The 20,732-nt window shown below is 44.9% G+C and overlaps 1 protein-coding gene across 1 annotated transcript in view; it reads right to left on the bottom strand.

Annotated features, from left to right (window-relative positions):
• The window catches only part of tmeff2b (transmembrane protein with EGF-like and two follistatin-like domains 2b), a 104,895-nt gene extending 87,694 nt beyond the window's left edge, over positions 1–17,201 (bottom strand). The window contains exon 1 of the mRNA XM_079841092.1: positions 16,602–17,201. Within this exon, the coding sequence (XP_079697218.1) occupies positions 16,602–16,773 (172 nt within the window). The 5' untranslated portion in view covers positions 16,774–17,201. The remainder of the gene's footprint in view (positions 1–16,601) is intronic.
• Positions 17,202–20,732: the final 3,531 nt, after the last annotated feature.

Below are 20,732 nucleotides of genomic sequence, written 5' to 3'. Positions count from 1 at the left end.
ATCACTATTTTCACTTAGAGTAAATAGAATCTAGATGCTATTTACACTCGGTGCAAATAGCCACTGCCATATGATTACAGGGCTCTCAAGTCTCACGCATTGGGCGTGAGACACACGCATTTCAACCTGCTCACACGCCACACCTTGTATTTCTCATGCAGAGAAATTTGCAGGATAATGCCCACCAAGTTGCGCCACTATTAGAGGAATCAAGTGAGTTCGACATAGAGTTCAGAAGGCCTTCCACGCACCAGCCAATCAAATAAAGAATATAGCTAGCGAACAGCCAATCAGAAAATAGCATTGCTGTATCCGAGTAAGATTTAGATATTCCCGCAACAACAACGTTTACATTCTGCCACCTACTGGTGGTTTAGTTTAATGTTTTCTTTCCAACATTTCTTAATTGTATATTCAAAAATATTTAAAACAATCTCATAACATTTTTCAGTGTAAATGATTTAATTTGATTGGCAACAGCCCTACAGTGTCTTATTCTAATTTAATTTATAGATCAAATTTAAGAATATAAAATGAAAGCTGAAGCATAGTCTATATTTAATAAGATTATGGGAAAATTCCCTTCATAAAAGGTAAAAATATCAAAGATATGCAGATTTAAATATCTCAAAGCTGATTGAACACTGGTGAGACTATTGCTTCAGAATAAATTATATTTACAACACAGTAAATTTTGATTAGTAAATAAATGACAGTCATTATTATGGATTATTAATTTGCCTCTTTCCTGACATCTTTGAAATAGAGAAATGCAAGAATTAATACTATGCACACACACACACACACACACACACACACACACAAATGTTGAATTGTTTTTTTAAAAATTATTTATTTAATAATAAATAAATAATAATAATTAGTGTAATTTTTCAGATCAGAACCTCATCCCCACCCAAACCCCTGCTGCCGTCTCCAAAATCTCACTCCGAACTCAGTTCAAAACTTGAGAGCCCTGTGATTATATGATACAGCAAACTACAGAGCAAGTTTGTACTCCAAAGCTTTCAGCTTAACTCATTTTTCTTGGTAGCTTAGCTAGCTACATTGTTTGGCTGAACAGTGAACATCACACAGGAAGTGGCATAGGAAATACAATGACAACAACAGAACTGAAAGTATACCAAAGGTGACACCAGAGATATCAGAACATTTGCTGACAAACAACACATCACAAGAAATCTGTGCTTGCATATGCTGTGCTAATGAACTCGGGGCAAAGTTTCTTTGAACTAAAACATCTGCTAAATGAATAAATGAATATGCAAATGGGTTGAATATCATTAACCCGCGGGGTGCAAAAGCTACCAAGCATCTGCAGTAGTATTACCTAAAGCTCACACTAATGTGAGTTCTTGCTACCAGACCGCTGTTCTGTTTATGAATAGAGACATTATATTAAATAGTGTAATGTGCAATATTTTTGAGATGTCGGGGAAAGGAAGCATTAAAAAGATTTCTTTTCAACATGGAAATAAATGTGAAATCACATGCATCTTTTTTCAGCTGAAAAAATTGAAATCCTTGCTTTTGTTTTTCATTATTATTATTATATAATTTTTTTTGTTCCAAGGACCTCCATTGCCTGAAAGAACTTTTATTGGTTACTCTATCCAGTGCCTGATTAGAAATCCAACAAAATTGCTTTATGGTGTAGTCTGAATTATGTTATTATGACTATTATGTCTTTTAAATGATGTTACATATAATATTACTGGAGCTAAATATTATGAAATTAAACTTTTTTGTCAATTAAGTTTTGGAAAGTAAAAGATCAGCATACTTGGAGCTGTACAGCTGATAAGCCTGCTTAGCCTATACCCTCAATTATACATTTTTATATGTATTATACACTTTTGTTTTATCAGGCATTATAGTCGGCTACATCCTAGGGTCCTAGGAGGATTATATTGAACAGGCAAACTAACTGTTCCTGACACTGGCGGTATCTAGTAAAAGTAAAGATGTACAAACCCACATCTTTTCAAAATCAGCTAGTTGTTGAATTGTCAGCATGATTAATCAAACCCTGTATAATTATGTAGGTTTCAGTTTCACCTTACCCTGATTGGTCATATTTATTAAGGGTTTTGACCATAGACTGTAAAAAAATATGGACGTAGTGTCCGTGACGTCACCCATAGGATTCTGAAGAGCAGTTTTGAAGCGTAAAGTAGGGTTGAGCTGGCTGTTGCCATCTTGGCAGCGCATCACCGCGCGTCACTCCCGGATAACTGACAATGGGTAAAGAGGTGGGACGTGATGACTAACAGACAGCAGACAAACGGCAATCCACCTGTCACTCAAAGTGGCCACGCCCTTAATTATGCAGAACTTTAAGTCTTTATATAATGTAAACGAATGAGTTATAAAAAATTCACCCCCCTCACAGTTCTCATGAAGGGCAAAATTAGACGTATAGACCAAAACCACAACTTGTACCAGGCTTCTGCTCCCTTCTGTCCCTAGTGGCCAGTCGATGAATTGCAGTTCCCTTTCAGTCGGTCACTACGACGTACGTCGGTAATACCGACGAATTGGGATCACTTCAGAGAGCCCCTATCAGCTTCGAGAACTTTAAGAACAGGCCAATGAACAATTGGCGTGCGAGATTTGCATCTCGCGATCCGCCCCACGCCGCGGGTATAAACAGGAAGCGAGAGCCACGCACTGACGTCATTCACTTCGGAGCCGAACCAGCTTTTGATGTTGCAGACTGCTTTCCTGTGTATTCAGCGAAAGAGACTACAAGGACAGAGAGAAGAGGATCGTGTGTTGGTGTGACGGCACTTTCCAGCGGGACCGCGAACTCAAAGCTGCGAGGAACAACTGCTGTTGTCACAGCAAAACCTGTTGGTATCGGTGGGCGTTCCTTTTCTGAGTGCAAACACAGGCTGCACTATCTCCTGTGTGTTGCCGCGGTTTCCCTGGGTGCTTCAGCACTCTCTTAAAAGAGCGTTTCCTCACAAAAAGAGCAACACGGGTGTGACTGCGTCTTTTTCAAGATGTCATTCCACCCGTGCGTTTCTGGATGCGGTCGTTCCCTCTCGCCCGCTGACGGCCACACTCACTGCATCACGTGCCTTGGCTTACAGCACGCTGAGGCAGCGTTTGTGAATAGCTTGTGTTCTCACTGCGGGAACATGACTATTGCGGTGCTTAGATCAAGACTCACCTACCTCCGGGAAGGCGGAGTCCCCCTCCCCATACCTCGATCTAGAGCTATCCCTAACCAGGATAGACCTACTTCGACGGATGACCGGGGTGTTCTGAGGATAACGTTCAGGACAAACCCGCCTAGTGTCCCTACGCAGGTCTCTGAACCCTCACAAGCACCGCTGTCGGTGGCGCCACCGGAAGAGATCGCTGGTCCCGCCCACGGGCACCCAGTCATCTCTTTCGGAGCGCCCACGGATGAGCAGATGTCGATCGCAGCATCGGAGGGGGAGTTCCAGTCCTCGGAGGATGAGGACTCAGCTGTACTGCCTCCCTCTGGGAGAGTGGCAACGGTTGAGTCGGACCCCGAGTTGACGGCTATGCTTTCCCGGGCCGCCGAAAAGGTCGGGCTTGTGTGGAACCCTCCACCACGTCCCGAACCTTCTAGGTTGGATGATTGGTTTCTGGGGGGGGGTCGCGCTGGTTCTCAGCGTCCCGCCCCAGTGCCATTCTTCCCGGAGGTGCATGAGGAGCTTTCCAGGTCGTGGACGACACCCTTCAGTGCCAGAAACAGACCTGGAGGCTCCTCCCTCCTCACTACCCTTGACGGTGGACAGGCCAAGGGTTACGAGAGGATCCCGCCAGTCGAACGCGCCGTCGCGATGCAGCTGCGTCCGGCGACCGCCTCCGAGTGGCGTGGTGATCCTCGTCTCCCGTCCAAAGCTTGTAGGCTTTCGTCCAGTCTGACTGCGAAGGCCTACAGGTCCTGCGGACAGGCCGCGTCTGCCTTGCATGCCATGGCGTTGCTCCAGGTGCACCAGGCCCAGGCACTCATGGACATGCACGAGGGTAGGACGAAAGTTACCGCCCGTTCCGTAGGTCAGGCGATGTCCACCTTAGTGGTCCAGGAACGGCATCTCTGGCTCAACCTGGCCGACATGAGGGAGACTGATAAGAACCGGTTCCTGGACTCCCCCATATCGTCGGCCGGGTTGTTCGGCGACGCGGTCGAGAATTTCGCCCAGCAATTCTCGGCCGCCCAGAAGCAGACGGAGGCCATCAAACATATCCTGCACCGGCGGCCCGCTGCTGCCTCCACCCAGCCGCCGGCTGCAGCACCTCCGCCTGCCCGTCGCCGAGGACGTCCTCCTGCGGCCGCCCCCGCTCCCGCCCCAGCCCAGCAGCAGCCTTCCACCGGCCGTGGGCGTGGAGCCGGTCGCGGAAAGAACGTCCAGCCCGCTCAGGCCGCTGCCAAGCCAGGTGGCAAGCGCCGTCGGAAGAGACCCTGAGACGGAACGCCCAGAGATGGAGGAAACTGCTCTTCAGGAGATGGCTGCAGCACCACTCCTTCCCCCGGTGGAGGGCCGGGGGAACCCCATTTATTTTTCTGTTCCGCCACTGGCCCCAGTGCCAGTGGCACCCAAATTTTCAATAAAAGAGCAGTTTTTAACATCTCTGGGTGCCAAGAGAGCCCGTCTGGCGGTATGCGACGCTACCATGCCTCGTACCCCTCAGACACCTCTCTCCTCGCCAACAGGGGGCGTCGGTTGTGCGGACGCACACAAAGTGCCTCCCCACGCTTGCCCGTCCCCTCAGTGGATGCAGGTCGTGTGTCAGACCCAGACCCCTGCACGGACCACTCCCATGTCGTCCTGGGGCCCCTGCGTTCCGCTGCGCTGCCCCGCTCCGGGTACGTCCGGGGTGCCGATGATCCCGCTTGCTCGGTCTCTGGGGGCCTGGCTAGCGCTCCCCAGCCCGTCTCGCTGGATCATCCGCACCATCAGACTCGGCTATGCGATTCACTTCGCCCGGCGTCCCCCGAAGTTCAGGGGTGTCCACTTCACATCTATACCGAAGGAGGGCGCCCCGGTGCTTCAGGCGGAGATCGCTGTCCTATTGGCGAAGGACGCGATAGAGCCGGTCCCTCCAGCCGATATGAAGTCCGGGTTCTACAGCCCGTACTTCATTGTACCCAAGAAAGGTGGCGGGTTACGACCGATCCTGGACCTGCGTTACCTGAACCGCTCCCTCCACAGGATGCTGTTCCGAATGTTAACCCAGAAACGCATCTTCAGATGCATCCGTCCCTGGGATTGGTTTGCAGCGATCGACCTGAAGGACGCGTACTTTCATGTCTCGATTCTCCCTCGACACAGACCGTTTCTACGCTTTGCTTTCGACGGACGGGCATACCAGTACAAAGTCCTGCCCTTCGGGCTGTCCCTGTCGCCCCGTGTCTTCACGAAAGTCGCGGAGGCGGCCATTGCTCCCATGAGAGAGCGTGGTGTTCGCATCCTCAACTATCTCGACGACTGGCTGATTCTTGCCAAGTCGCGGGAGCAGTTGTGCGAACACAGGGACATGGTGCTCCGGCACCTCAGCCAGTTGGGTCTTCAGGTCAACTGGGAGAAGAGCAAACTCTGTCCCGTACAGAGGATCTCTGTTCTCGGGATGGAGATCGACTCGGTCGCCATGACTGCGCGCCTCACAGAGGAGCGCGTCCAGTCGGTGCTGAGCTGCTTGAGTACGCTCAAACGCACTACAGCGGTTCCACTGAAACATTTTCAGAGGCTCCTGGGGCATATGGCAGCGGCAGCCGCAGTAACGCCGCTAGGGCTGCTCCATATGAGACCGCTTCAGCACAGGCTACACGACCGAGTCCCGAGATGGGCGTGGCACAGCGGGTCCCTCCGTGTCCAAGTGACGCCGAGATGCCGCCAAACCCTCTCCCCGTGGTCGGACCCTTCATTTCTACGGGCAGGAGTGCCTCTAGAACAAGTGTCCAGGCATCATGTTGTCTCCACGGATGCCTCACCCACGGGTTGAGGTGCCACGTACAACGGGCTTGCAGTATCGGGTCTGTGGACGGGGCCCCAACTGCAATGGCATATCAATTGCCTAGAGTTGCTGGCAGTTTGTCTTGCTCTCAGCCGCCTCAAAGGGTCGCTCAAAGACAAGCACGTTCTGGTCCGGACGGACAGCACGACGTCCCAACTCCCCCGCCATCTCCTCCTGTGGAGTCAGAAGCATCTGAGGTCCCTTCGTGCTATTCACATTCCGGGCTCAACCGTCTCAACCGTGCGGCCGACGAGCTGTCGCGGTTGCCAGTGCTTCCCGGAGAGTGGCGACTCCACCCCCAGGTGGTCCAGCTGATTTGGAGTCGCTTTGGGGCCGCACAGATCGATCTGTTTGCCGCCCACGACACGACCCACTGCCAGTTGTTTTATTCCCTGTTCGAGGGGACCCTCGGCACGGATGCACTGGCACACAGCTGGCCCCGGGCTCTGCGCAAATATGCGTTTCCCCCAGTGAGCCTTCTTGCACAGACACTGTGCAAGGTCAGGGAGGACGAGGAGCATCTCCTCTTGGTAGCTCCGTACTGGCCCAACAGGACGTGGTTCCCGGAACTAGTGCTCCTCGCGACAGCACCTCCTTGGCCCATTCCTCTGAGGCAGGACCTTCTGTCTCAGAGACGGGGCACCCTATGGCACCCGCGTCCAGACCTCTGGAAACTCCATGTCTGGTCCCTGGACGGGATGCGGAGGTTCTAGGTGACCTACCGCAAGCGGTAGTCGACACCATCGCTTCCGCCAGAGCCCCCTCTACGAGACGGCTATATGCGTTGAAGTGGAACCTGTTCGTCGACTGGTGCTCTTCTCGCCGAGAAGACTCCCGGAAATGTTCGATCGGATCTGTGCTATCTTTTCTTCAAGACGGGTTGGAGAGAAGGCTGTCTCCCTCCACCCTCAAGGTATATGTTGCCGCTATCGCCGCAAGCCATGACCTCGTTAATGGTGAGTCCTTAGGCAAGCATGATCTGATCGTCAGGTTCCTGAGGGGAGCGAGGAGACTAAATCCTCCTCGCCCTTCCTCTATACCCTCTTGGGACTTGACTCTGGTGCTGACCGCACTGCAGAGGGCGCCCTTCGAGCCTTTACAGTCAGTAGAGCTTAAGATCTTGTCTCTAAAGACAATCCTCCTGATTGCATTGGCCTCAGTTAAGAGGGTAGGGGACCTGCAGGCATTTTCGGTCGACGAATCGTGCCTGGAGTTCGGGCCGGGTGTTTCTCAGGTGACCCTGAGACCCCGGCCTGGATATGTGCCCAAGGTTCCCACTACTCCCTTCCGGGACCAAGTGGTGAGCCTGCAAGCGCTGCCTTCGGAGGAGGCAGACCCAGCCCTAGCTTTTCTCTGTCCCGTCCGTGCTCTCCGGACTTACGTGGTCAGAACGCAAAGCTTCAGGACCTCAGAGCAGCTCTTCGTCTGTTACGGAGGACAGCAGAAGGGAAAGGCTGTCTCCAAGCAGAGGATGGCCCACTGGATAGTGGATACCATCGTCTTGGCGTATGAATCCCAGGACGTGCCCTGCCCGCTCGGGGTTAGAGCTCACTCCACCAGGGGTGTGGCTTCTTCCTGGGCGCTGGCTCGTGGCGCCTCGCTGACAGACATTTGTAGAGCTGCGGGCTGGGCGACACCCAACACGTTCGCTAGGTTTTATAGCCTGCGTGTAGAGCCGGTGGCTTCTCGTGTGCTCGCTTCCCATAGTCAGCTTCACTGAAGTGCCCGTTCTAGTGTCGGCTTGCTGCGCCATTCCCTTCCCCTGGAACGGATACGTGCGCTTATTATCTCCAGTCGAGTTCCCCAGGATTGGCGAACCCTATTGAGTCCTCCGCACCCCTCGGCAGTCGGATGTTGCGGAGCGTCCGACGCCAGGTCTGGCACTCGTATGCATTGGTGGAACTTGTGTCAGGCTGGGTTCCGTATGTCGTGACTCCTACGGCGGTCCCATACGTGTATTTTCCACGGTTCAGCTCCCTATGGCGAGCTTGTGTCTTTCCCTTGGCAGAGTTCCTCTGCCGTCTCAGTTCGGTGTCGTCTCCAGCCTGTATTAGGCCGGGGCCACCCCTGGGACTTTCGTACGTCTCTTTCCACATGGTAACTCCCTCTGGGCATGATGTGGCTTCCGCAGCGTCCTTCGGGCACGCTTTCCCAGCGTTATCCAATACAGTCTGCTGAATGGGTCTTGCGGAACAGCAGTATGACTCTCCTGGCGTGAATCTCCCCGCCCGCTTCAGAACGGGGTCTGAGGGGCTCTCGCTGGGCGCTGGTAGTGGTAGTAACTGTGACGCTTTCCATAGGGATCCCAATTCGTCGGTATTACCGACGTACGTCGTAGTGACCGACTGAAAGGGAACGTCTCGGTTACGTATGGTAACCCTCGTTCCCTGAAGGAGGGAACGGAGACGTATGTCCCGTCGCCACAGTTCCTTCCATCACTGCAGGCCGAGTCACTGGTTCGGCTCCTCAGTGAAAAATGTCAGTGCGTGGCTCTCACTTCCTGTTTATACCCGCGGCGCGGGGCGGAGCGCAAGATGCAAATCTCGCACGCCAATTGTTCATTGGCCTGTTCTTAAAGTTCTCGAAGCTGATAGGGGCTCTCTGAAGTGATCCCAATTCGTCGGTATTACCGACGTACGTCTCCGTTCCCTCCTTCAGGGAACGAGGGTTACCATACGTAACCGAGACGTTTAAGTCAATTCTGTATTGGCTTCAAGAGAAACTGTGGGAGGTTGCCGCTTGGTTTTGACATTCTTGTGTACAGAATTAAACAGAATGCTGGGATTTTAAGACAAATTTTTTAAAGGTTGAACTTTTTTAGTTGCGAAAGAAACTATGCAACAGTCAAATGCATTCATCTGACTGTGTATGGCGGTTCAGGCAGTTCCAACAGGGATGAACTTAGGCAGCTTTTCCAAGAGTGTTTTACTGTATAAACTAACAGGCTACAGCACAGCATGCTAACATCAAGCTAATGAAAGCATTGCAACTGATTGTTAGATCAGTTTTTAGATGGCTAGTCATTGTGACCCATTCACATTCTGTGTGGAAGGCTACGCTCTCTCTGCAAGTGAATGCACAGCATCTCTCATGTGAACCAATACACATGGCTGGACACCTCTGACAATTAGAACACCAAATAAAAGGCATTTTTCCTACCCTGATTTTAGCCCTCTGATTTGAACACTGTTTTAAGGGCCGTGTCTGCTGTGAGACTTTAGTGTAAACGCCCACTGCTGTGATTGCCGAACATTTTTGTATATGAAATAGTTATGTATTACATGTGGAACTCTTTTAGCACGTTTTTACTATTACAGCTCTCAAGGTTAACTAACTCTGACAAATGTTGATTATAGCATCACATTTAAATATATAGCATTATTGTGGCATGAAAGGTTGCAGTGATGAGAGTATTGTAGCCGATCACAGACATGTTGAGCGCATTTCTGCATTCTCACAAATGCTTTCATCATTATTAACAGTGCAAACACGATGCAAACAAGAGATTTATTTATTATAACGGGAGTTTTGGTGAGAGGAAGTTTTCAGCTCTGAAACGTAAAGAGTTTTCTTATAGTATGATGACCTCTTATACGTATGTCAATATCTCAAGGAAAACTGTATTTCTCAATTCATGACCCCTTTAAAAGATTAATGAGGGCACAGGCTCATGAATAAAACATAATAATGATGAGCACAGATAAATCATTTAGAATAAATACTCCAATATTCTATAAAACAATTCAAGAATTGTCCGTTTTGATTGCATGGTAGAAACGTTTAAACCGTATTCATTTGTAAAACATTCTTCAATAATCAACTTTGAAAAAACTTTTAGATTGATTTCCCATACAATGAAATCTCAGTATTTCAGTAGTGATTTCTGGCCTGTCACACCTCCTGGATTCAGTCACTGACCGTTGTTGATGGTAGCCATGTTGGTAACAAATGCATGTAAGTGAGCACTACCCTGTCTCTCGTAACAGATGGTCCAGTAAGAATAGCCCGGCCATTAGTGTAGTATTTATACACTCATCATTAATCTACCATTGAGCTTGTTGGCTTTCATTTTCAAAAATAGACAAGCAGGAACAGAACTCATGTTAAATGAAGGACGCAGCTCTGTCTGTGACTTTTTGGGAGGTAACCTTGGAATATTGTGTTTGTGTGCACAAGGTTAATAAGGACTGAACTTCGCACCTTCTGGCACACCTGTGGAGCATCGACCCAAAGCCCCTGGGAGTCGAGCTCGGTTTCACCGCCATATGGCTGCATGTGACAGCTGCCCATAAGTACCGATCGAATGAACAGTGTTTCCTGTCTGTCTCGTGTAGCCAGACAAATCACATTCGCTCAAGATTTTATCTGGAGAATCACGTCACAATGCGAGTTTGGATGGCTGAGAGCACACACCGACAAAAATACACACATTAATATCTGAAGCGTTTCAAGGGCATAACTCTTTTCCCAGAATGCGGAAAATTCTATTACATGTGCTAATTTAACAAATTAAGGAGCCCACATGAATTCCACACATTCCAAAGCAGAGCAACCTTTTTACCACTTGGAGGGAAAATGGAGGGAACACATTGCCTGAGAGAGTGACCTTAAAGACACGATAAGTTTTTGCAAATGGAAGGTATTTTCAACTTTTATTCATGTGATTTCACTCACTTCTGCTTTAGAAAATCAAAATTTTTCATACGAAACAAATCCTTGCCTGATAGGGGTGTAACGATACCCTCATGTCACGATTCGATACATATCACGATACGATATTATTGCAATGTTCCAAGACATATGGTAAAAGGTTAACAAAAAATGTACTGTTGATTAAAATGCTACATTTGGTATAACATTGGGGGTGGAAATGAATATGATTGAATTCAGGTGTTTCAATCACTTCCATGGCCAAAAGTGTATAAAATCAAGCACCTAGGCATGCAGACGCTTCTACAAACATTTGCCTCCAGATTATCTCAAGAACAGTGCATAGAGAGCTTCATGGAATGGGTTTCCATGGCCGAGCATCTGCATCCAAGCCTTGTATCACCAAGTGCAATGCAAAGTGTCAGATGCAGTGATGTAAAGCACACCGCCACAGGACTCTAGAGCAGTGGAGATGTGTTCTCTGGAGTAACGAATCATGCTTCTCTGTCTGGCAATCTGATGGACGAGTCTTGGTTTGGCGGTTGCCAGGAGAAAGGTACTTTCCTGACTGCTTGTGCCACATGTAAAGTATGGTGGAAGGGGGATTAAGGTGTGGGGTTGTTTTTCAGGGGTTGGACTTGGCCCCTTAGTTCCAGTGAAAGGAACTCTTAATGCTTCAGTATACAAAGACATTTTGGACAATTTCATGCTCCCAACTTTTTTGGGAACAGTTTGGGGATGGCCCCTTCCTGTTCCAACATGACTGTGCATCAGTGCACAAAGCAAGGTCCATAAAGACATGGATGAGCGAGGAACTTGACTGGCCTGCACAGAGTCCTGACCTCAACCCGATAGAACACTTTTGAGATGAATTAGAGCAGAGACTGCGAGCCAGGCCTTCTCATCCAAAATCAGTGGAAACCTTATGGAAAGCCTTTCCAGAAGAGTTGAGGCTGTAATAGCTGCAAAGGGTGGGCAAACTCCATATTAAACTCTACGGATTAAGAATGGGATGTCATTAAAGTTCATGTGCAAGTAAAGACAGACGTCCCAAAACTTTTGGGCAATATGATTTCAGTCAGACCAAAGGATTCATATTTTTAAAATTTAATTTTGATTATGCATCGTCATGTATACTTAAACATACTTTCACCAGCACAGCAATATCACTTCAAAAAGTCTAGCTGATGTTGATAATTATCCGCATTTTGTTAATGTAAATGCACTCATTGAGCAATGACTGCATAAATCATTTATCTACAAAATCTGCTCAATATTTACTTACTTTTAAACATTTTGCCAGTAGCCTATGCCAAACAGCCTTTTACTATGCAAAGTATGAGCCACTGAGAATAACACTACACAAGATAAATTATTTGACAATTTGCTGCGTTTTAAAGCTATGCCTTGCATCAAATCTCATCGAGACAAGATTTATTCCCAAATCACACTCTCACTGAGGCTGTTAATCTTCACCTGTTAAGATCTTTAACAAAGTCATTTCTAAACAGTATACATTTGTGAAAGTGTGTGCATATTTATTTCTAAACGGAGAAAGTTTACAGTATATGAATGAAATACACCAGAATAATAGTCACTAGATTAGTAACTCAGTTCTGTTTGTAATTTCCTATCATTTCCATCATCCAAATTCATGTTTTATTCTACTTATGTACATTAGCTAACTTTAAAAGGGTAAATCACAGCCGGCACTGCTTTTAATAAAACTTGTTTTAATAAAAAAATAAAAAAATTGGTGCTACATGACTAGACAAACAGAAGGTAGGGAAACTTCTTACACCCATAATGCACTGGGCTTGATCCTCCTGTCTTGTGTTCATTGATCGTTGTGCGTAGGGATCATTGTTCAAACACTGAATTTGATGTTTGTTTCTGTGCAGCTGGCAACTCAAGCCCCATCCAAATTTGTGGGCTGTGTTCAAAATCTTTTGCACCCCTAGGATATACCGCATAATTGCCTACTGTTTGATGCAAATGCGTCAAATAATTGTGTAATTATTTGAAGAACATAAAACTGTGGCTTTAGGCCCAGATAGATTCAGGTCAAAAGGAGAGTCATAGAGCAAACTGATCCAACAAATAAGAAGGCTTTGGTAGCCTTTGGCTTCGTCATTAAAAACATCTATGTAAAGTGCCCCTACTGTGCTATTTTAAAGGTTCCTAAATTTGGGATATCTCCTATAATAGGTTTACATACATCCAAGGTGAAAAACACCTCAATTTTCTCATAATATACATTGCAACATCCCCTTTTTTCAGTTCAAACAAGGATCCGGCCTCTCTAAACCCTAAATAAAATATATTGTTTTAATATATAAAAGATTACTTCTTTGATTAATAACCTAGAAAAGGTGAAGAATCTTAAATAGCCTATTTCTTATTCATGTTACACCATAACTAGACTGAAACCTTTCTGTTTATTTACAGGTGAATGGTAATGCTTCTATGTTTGCATGTTGTTCAGGTGCGCGAGCTCGTTGCAATGTTCAGGAATTGTAGAACAGAGGAAATAATGTTCAGAATGAAAAACAGAAACATCTGCCATCATGCATATTTAAACATGGTGCTCTTCCTAACCACTCAGCTTTATGAGCGTGCACTCTGGAGGGACGTGTCCGATTACTGTCCTTTATTTCTCCTGCTCACCTCTAGGTACACAACTCACACTCCACCATTCAATACCAACTCGCTCGTTCTCCCTGAACGAGCCAAGCAGCATTACTATTTTATCACAAACACTCTTACGTTAGCCATTCAATTAGCCCTGCAACATCTTCCTGGTGGCATACATTAGTCATGCCTTCTCTGAGCCAAGTAATGATGGCAGAACAGAGATAAATAGAGGAGAGAACTCTCTTCCTCCTCGTTTTTCTTGACTGAGTAGTGGCATCCTTCCTGTGCTCTACTGGATTAAATCTCAATAATGGCATTAAAGACAGGATAAAACAGTGAGAGCCAAACGGAAAACCCCAAGAAACCCAAAATAGGGCACCACAACTTCCTCATTAGCCCAGGAGCTCAGACTAGCTTTCCCTGAAGACCTTCCTCTCTCATAGTCTTTCTATTTCTCCCTTTCTCTCATACACACACAATCAAAAAAGACTCTGGAGTACTGAGTGTCTAAGGAATGAGGAATAAAGCGCTGAGGTGCAGGATTAGACTAATCCCTGTGGTCTTTCACAGTCTAAAGGAGAGAGGAAATTTGCAGATGAATGGCCCAATAGTCAGGTGCTCTCCTCCTGCACTGAAGTTATACAGTGCAAAAATCTTCTTTTCCAGTATTTTGGTGTTGTTCTCTGGTAAAAAAATCCTTAAATCAAGATACATTTACTTGAGAGGGAAGATTTTGTAAGACTAGGGGTCTAAAAGACCACTAGTTAAAAAATGCCTCGATTTTGCATTTCTAAATTAATACAAAATATAGTAATAATTAAAAAATGAATATATTATCAGCATACCAAACAAATGTTAATTTCAGAATGTCTTAGAATTTGGTTTGTCCTCCACAAATTCCACAAGTTTGTGAAAACGTTTTAGGATCATGTAGCATGATTTGAGAATGATCCCATGAGATCGATTTCCTACACATTTTAACTTTCAAACTCCACTGTTTTTTCAACTAAGTTTTATTGTTATTCCCCCATTTGGCAAATATATTTAGCATTATTCAATATTTAGCATCAATAAAACAAATTTTTACAGGTGCTTTAACTGTACTTCATTGCGTTGTGTTTTAGGGTCAACTGAAATGTCCGTAAAATTACTGGAACATGTCCGGGTAATAAGCTGCCAGTACTTTGCCTGTTATTTTACGGATTTATTTTTTACATTGTAGCTTTGTTTTGTTTTAAGTAAAACACAAGACTAAATTCATAATTTAACTCCGGTGTGCATTATTTTTCGAATAATTCAACGGCCCGTCATCCATTATTCCTTACGAAGTCTTACCAAGTAGACTTTGTTCACAAACCCGCAGCCAATAAATATAGACTAACCTTGCATTATGCAAATTAGTTACAAACCAATGTAGATATGTTACGGAAGTGAGAGTGGACCTGCTGACAAGTCGTTTCAGCAGTTCAGGATCAATTCTTTCCTTTAAGGAGACAATTTGACAACATATGTCATTCACTTTGATCTTTAAAACTTTGCTGATCTTTTACATTCACACGCATCTATATTGTACATTGCATGAAAGGTAATATTCAAAAAATGTAATATTCATAACAGGGGCTCTTTAAGAGAAATGATTGGCAGTGTACCATTCTGTGAGAGTCAAGCAAGCATTTATGGGTCATTTAAACATTCAAATAATCCCTTTATTAGCTCCTTGAGGCTCTCAATAGTTCACCAGTGGTGTGACCTGCCTAAACTAGTGTGCATGACTGTGTAAGTCTGCCAAAGAGAAAAGAAGCTTACAACAAAAAGACCTGTAGTGTAATGGACTCTGATAGATCTGTATTGGAATATAGTCAAGCCAGCCATCTAGCTTGTCTATCTTACAGCTTATTTGATCAAGCTCTGCTTTCAACACGTGTGACAGCGGTGTGTTGGGGTTACGCGTTGGGAAGGAATCGATATGACGGAGCCCAGCCCAACACACAGAATTAGGGAGAGGAGAGAAGAACATGTCAACAGCAATATACAGGTCTGCTGTACTCTAATTCCCTTCATTTTAATTAGATTTCTTACTGATGTGTCTAGATAAAGAGTAAATTGCTTTACGAAGGAGGTTCAGCACTGAATCATCTCACATAGACCACTGTAGGTCTGTGCAACAGATAGATTTCTTGTAGACTGTTGCCCCCCTACAGCTATTTAAAGAGAAACATAATTGCACAGCGGGGCCTTTGTTCCCAAAGTATCTCTGACAAGCGCTCCCTTTCAGTGCTACATTTACTCCACTGATACAGAGTAAAGCAGCACCAGATGTACTTGTTTGGGGCCAGATAATAGCCTTCACAGATTTCACATGCAAATTCCTACGGGTAAACCTAGCAGTTACAAATCGTTGCTGGTACCTCAAAATCTGAGCTACCTCTCAGGATGACAAACCACACTAAAAATTGTACCTGCTAGTCCCAGGGGCAGCACCCTCACACATTTATGCCTAAAGAACGCACATCAGCACATTAAAGTAATAATATGCACCCTATTAATACATTATGGGATAGAACAGGTACAAAAATGTGTCTTTGAGGGTTCTAGGGACAAGCTGTTACACCCCCATTTTTTTCCTGACAGAAGTTCTTTTTCTGACGAGATGTGCTACCAGTGTTGTCATTTTAAACACGTTTCCTGCGGAATTCTATTTAGCATGTTTTAATGTCATTAATTCAAATATAATTACAAAATATACAAGACTGAGTCAGTAATTATAGCTACTGATTTAAAATGTCAGATTCGTCGCACAAAATGACGTGCTCAATTTCGAAATTACTTTGCAGTTCAGTAACTGAACCAAATGCTGATTTAGTACCTGCTCTGCAGAATTCAGTGAGTTCATTCAACCTTGATGAAATTGATCATTTGTGATGTCGATGTCTTTTTTCAACGATTCCTTAAAAGAGTCATTTGTTCGTGAGTCAGACTACCGGTGGCGTTACATGTTTGGTTTTAGTGACAACCGACAGACGTTTTTTGCCAATTTTTTGCAGTACACTTTTTTTAATATATCATTACATTCAATGCTTATACCACAATAAACACTTAACTCGGATTAGACATGACCCTCATTGACCAGACTCCAGGTGGACTAAACAATATGTGTGAGCTTGCTAAATTATCCTAAATAAAATACCAGCTCAATGATTAACTTAGTAACCCCATTAAAAACAGACAAACTTGCGAGAATAGACGCGCAAAGGTGCACGGTGTTGGAGAGTTACACAGAGCCGCGTGTTCGGGTCTCTTACCGGAGCAGTTCCACCCGGTGGGTGTTTGACAGTCGCTCAGCGATGATGGGAACGCGCAAAGTTGTTTCAGTGGTAGTATACAAAAAAAGCAATAGGTCGTAAGTAAAACTAAATGTGTCCAATTCTCCTGCCGCGGTCTGCGTGTCTGTCGCAGCACAGCGCAAAGAGCCATCTCAGTTCACCGGGAATGACACGGGGACATGAACCGAGGGATCCGATCCCACGACGAGCGCAGGCGACACAGATCTCAGCAGCGGAGCAGTGATACACATCTTCCGGGCAATGCTGCGATGATCCCCATGTATGTATGTGCTCTGATACCGCTGCGGTTGGACTGTCTTGACAAGTGGAAGTGTCCGGTTGCAGTGATGAAACTCAAAGCTGAGATGAAAAGATATAAACATTCAAGCATGGACCTGAAAAAGCTGTCCGGATCCACTAGTTGATCATGCTGATCACTCCATTCTGAGGGGGAAATAATGCTAAAGCGCTGGCTTAAGTATCACTCCCTCCCTCCCTCTTTCTCTCTCATTCTCTCTCTCTCTCTCTTCCTACATGAGGTCTGTCTGAGAGTGTCTTGTTCGGCTGGTGTCTGGCTCTGACTGTGAGGATGATGGTGATGAAGGTGAGAGGTGGGCACACGCTTCGGTAGCGCGGATTGGCTATATCGGGTGTAGCGGGTACCGAGCCGTGTAATACAGCATCACAAGCGGAGATCAAGAGTGCAAGTGAGACTTCCAGTTACCCCAAGCGGTAAAGAAAAACAGCCTACAAATTATGTTTACTTATTCAAGTCATTAACTTTGACAAAACAAAAAAAAATGTTTTAGTCGAAATGTATTTGGTGACTTTTACTCGACTTAATTACACTAACTTCGCATGTCCCCAGACCTTTTCGTTACTTTTTCAAATTAAGAACACCGTTGCAAATGTTAGCTACTCTGATATCGGATTCGCAAACGAACTGTTTGAATGAATCATTTGAGTCGATTCTCTTCCATGTAGGCTACCCTTCAAACGGGTTCGCAAAGCGGTCTGAACAATTCATTATGCGAATCTGAATCAAATCACAAGAGAAGCACCCCGCGAGACGTTTTAACGGTTTTAATCTGTAATTTTGTCAAATTTGTTTGATATTTGTAAGGCTTTATTATTAGGAGCGGTGTGAAAAGCTTGACAGAAGTCTATTGAACTTTATATTTGTGATAGGCTATTTATCAGTGAGTGCGTTCAAATCAATACAGTAGTTTGACAATAGTTTACATTTGTGCCAGATCTTTAATCGGCCTATAAGAATCTTATGAGTTTAAAATGTCTAATAGCATCTGCAAAACTCGTTTAACCTGAAACCAAACACTCAATTGTCTGAATTGTTATAGTCAGGCATAGCATAAAGGTGAAAACACCAATAGGTACAAAGTTAAACAGAAAATATGAACCTATATTTTAAATAGTGTCACAATGAAAAACTAGTTTGTCATGCTTGGTAGCCTACTTGTCCAGGTGTTGCTATGCAGTTGCTAGGGTTTCTACACTAGACATCAGTATTAGTATCAGTGAAAGGCTACTGACCTTCATTCATAAAAAATGCCATTACAACAAATATAAAAAATATATTGTCTTTAAGTTGTTTCTACATTAATTGGGAGAGTAACTGTGAAATGTGTTGTTTGTATAGTCTTCTCAAACTGCAGGGGTGAGCAATAGTGATAATTGCCTTAGCGATCACCTTTAATTATAAAACCAACACCTGCAATGCAAATGCATCATCCTGTATATCACTCATATTGCACATGAGGTATTATTTTTGGAAACCCAACCAGACGTGGATTGTGGATCTTTTCTGTTAATTCCTATTATTTCAGGTGTGTTGTAGCTTAATTGTTTTGCTTGCTCAATTTTGTTATTTTGTTTTGTTGTGCATAATTTGGTCTACATACAACATTCACAACAATAAACTATTGATTAAGCCATTGCAAGTTCCAGTGTCTAAAGGGAATGATGCATAAGCACTTTTCTTCTCACACCCCTGTGTATCTCGTCAAAATTTAAATGATTGAGATTGCTTGCTTTTCTGTGTTTCATTTCACGAGTATGCACTGAGTGAAGCGGTGTGTCATTCATAATTATCTGTCCATTAGCTCGAGAACAGAGTAAGCAAAGCTCACACTGACTGTTCACAACTCTCCTGTCACACCTAGTTTGCGCTTGTTCTCAGGATAAGGATGCATGGCTTAAACTCAATTAAACTCAACTGATTCCCATTGATTTAATACAACCCTGCTCAGGTTTTGCATTATTTCTTTCCTGTAGATTTTTCTTTAATTTTGTTTTTAGTAACTCTGTCGACTTCTATTCATGGGTACGATCCGACAGATATTACAATCAGCTGTATCCTTGACCAGCGATTCTTAAACTTTTTCAGTTTGCTGACCACTTCAACAGTACTTAAAACCCTGCATCTGGGCAAACTACCAACTGAAACCTACAGTTTTACAGCAAATAATGTACAAATTATCCTCCATTTATATCAGTGTCTTGAAATAGAATCACATTAATTGATCCATCATTTTGCCTTTCACTAAACTAAGAATTTGGACCACACACTTACAGTACATACTGTGATATTTAACTATGAGTAACTTTGAGAAAATAGAGACATTTAAAATGTCATCCATGTCTTTATGGACTTTGCTTTGTGTAATGGTGCGCAGTCATGTTGGAACAGGAAGGGGCCATCCCCAAACTGTTCCCACAATGTTGGGAGCATGAAATTGTCCAAAATGTCTTGGTATGCTGAAGCATTAAGAGTTCCTTTCACTGGAACTAAGGGGCCAAGCCCAACCCCTGAAAAACAACCCCACACCATAACCCCCCCCCCCCCCCCTCCACCAAACTTTACACTTGGCACAAGCAGTCAGGCCAAACCCAGACTCATCCATCGGATTGCCACTTGGTTGCAGCTGCTCGGCCATGGAAACCCATTCCATGAAGCTCTCTACGCTCTGTTCTTGGGCTAATATGAAGGCCACACAAAGTTTGGAGGTCTAGCTGTTGACTCTGCAGAAAGTTGTTGACTTCTGTGCACTGTGTGCCTCAACATGTGCTGACCCCGTAGAAGCAGTCTGCAGGCCTAGGTGCTTGATTTTATACACTTTTGGCCATGGAAGTGATTGGAACACTTGAATTCAATGATTTGGAGGGATGTCCCAATACTTTTGGCAATATAGTGTATTTGATAATTAAAATAAATGTAAAAAACGATATGTTAAATGATGAAACCTCAAAGACTTTTGTTATTGCATACATAGAGATTATTGGTGGTCTATACTCCAAACAGCAAAAATATTTTGTTAAGTAACTTATGTTTGGCATGTGATAACATAAATTAACTGGCTCTATTCAAGACAAAAATATTATTCAGTATGACTGACTCAACCTGACAAAATGACAGATCACTGGTTGCGGACCGTTTCCATGAGCAATAGAGAGTACAGCTGGCATAGCTTTATCAGATTACTGCGGCACTTTTATTAGAATTTTTTCATAATTACTTTAACAGCAGTCAATGGCCAGATTTAATCCCTCATCAGCATTAAGGCTCAGACTTATCCTGTTCCTCATTCCCAGTCTCTTTTCCTTTTGTAAACCTTTTTGACAGGCTCCCAGCTCAATTGCACGTCCTGTTACAGCACTCGGTGTGCCCTGCTCCCAATCCAGCTGTGCTGTAATGCACTTCTGAGCTGGTGGGATCTGACCGAAGCTCTGCTCAATAGCAGCAGGATTTTGGGGATTTTACGAGGATCTCGGTGAGGAGTGGAATCCGCTGTTCCTTGAGACAGCTCAGAGGTGAAGACAGCGAATGGGAGAGTGTTTGAGCTAATCGTGTGTGTCATTGTTTGCGCATACAGGCAAGGGGATGCAAGCGTGCACATTTGTGCGTGATTGGATGTGTGCTGTGAGGGAGACAGTGTTTTTCCTTTTCTTATGTTGTGTAATCTGCAATGTCAACTCATATGTCTGTTACTGTCTAACACCGCCAGCCACCTATTTCAGGACCGCTTCGGCACAACAATTCCCACACAATTCAATTAACAGACTGAAAATAGGGCTCCCAAGACTGTCTTTGTT

Source organism: Gobio gobio (genome assembly GCF_949357685.1).
Source record: "Gobio gobio genome assembly, chromosome: 17".
NCBI classification, from domain to species: Eukaryota; Metazoa; Chordata; class Actinopteri; order Cypriniformes; family Gobionidae; genus Gobio; species Gobio gobio.
Note: the sequence above shows the minus strand (reverse complement) of the source record. Positions and strands in the feature narration are given on the sequence as shown.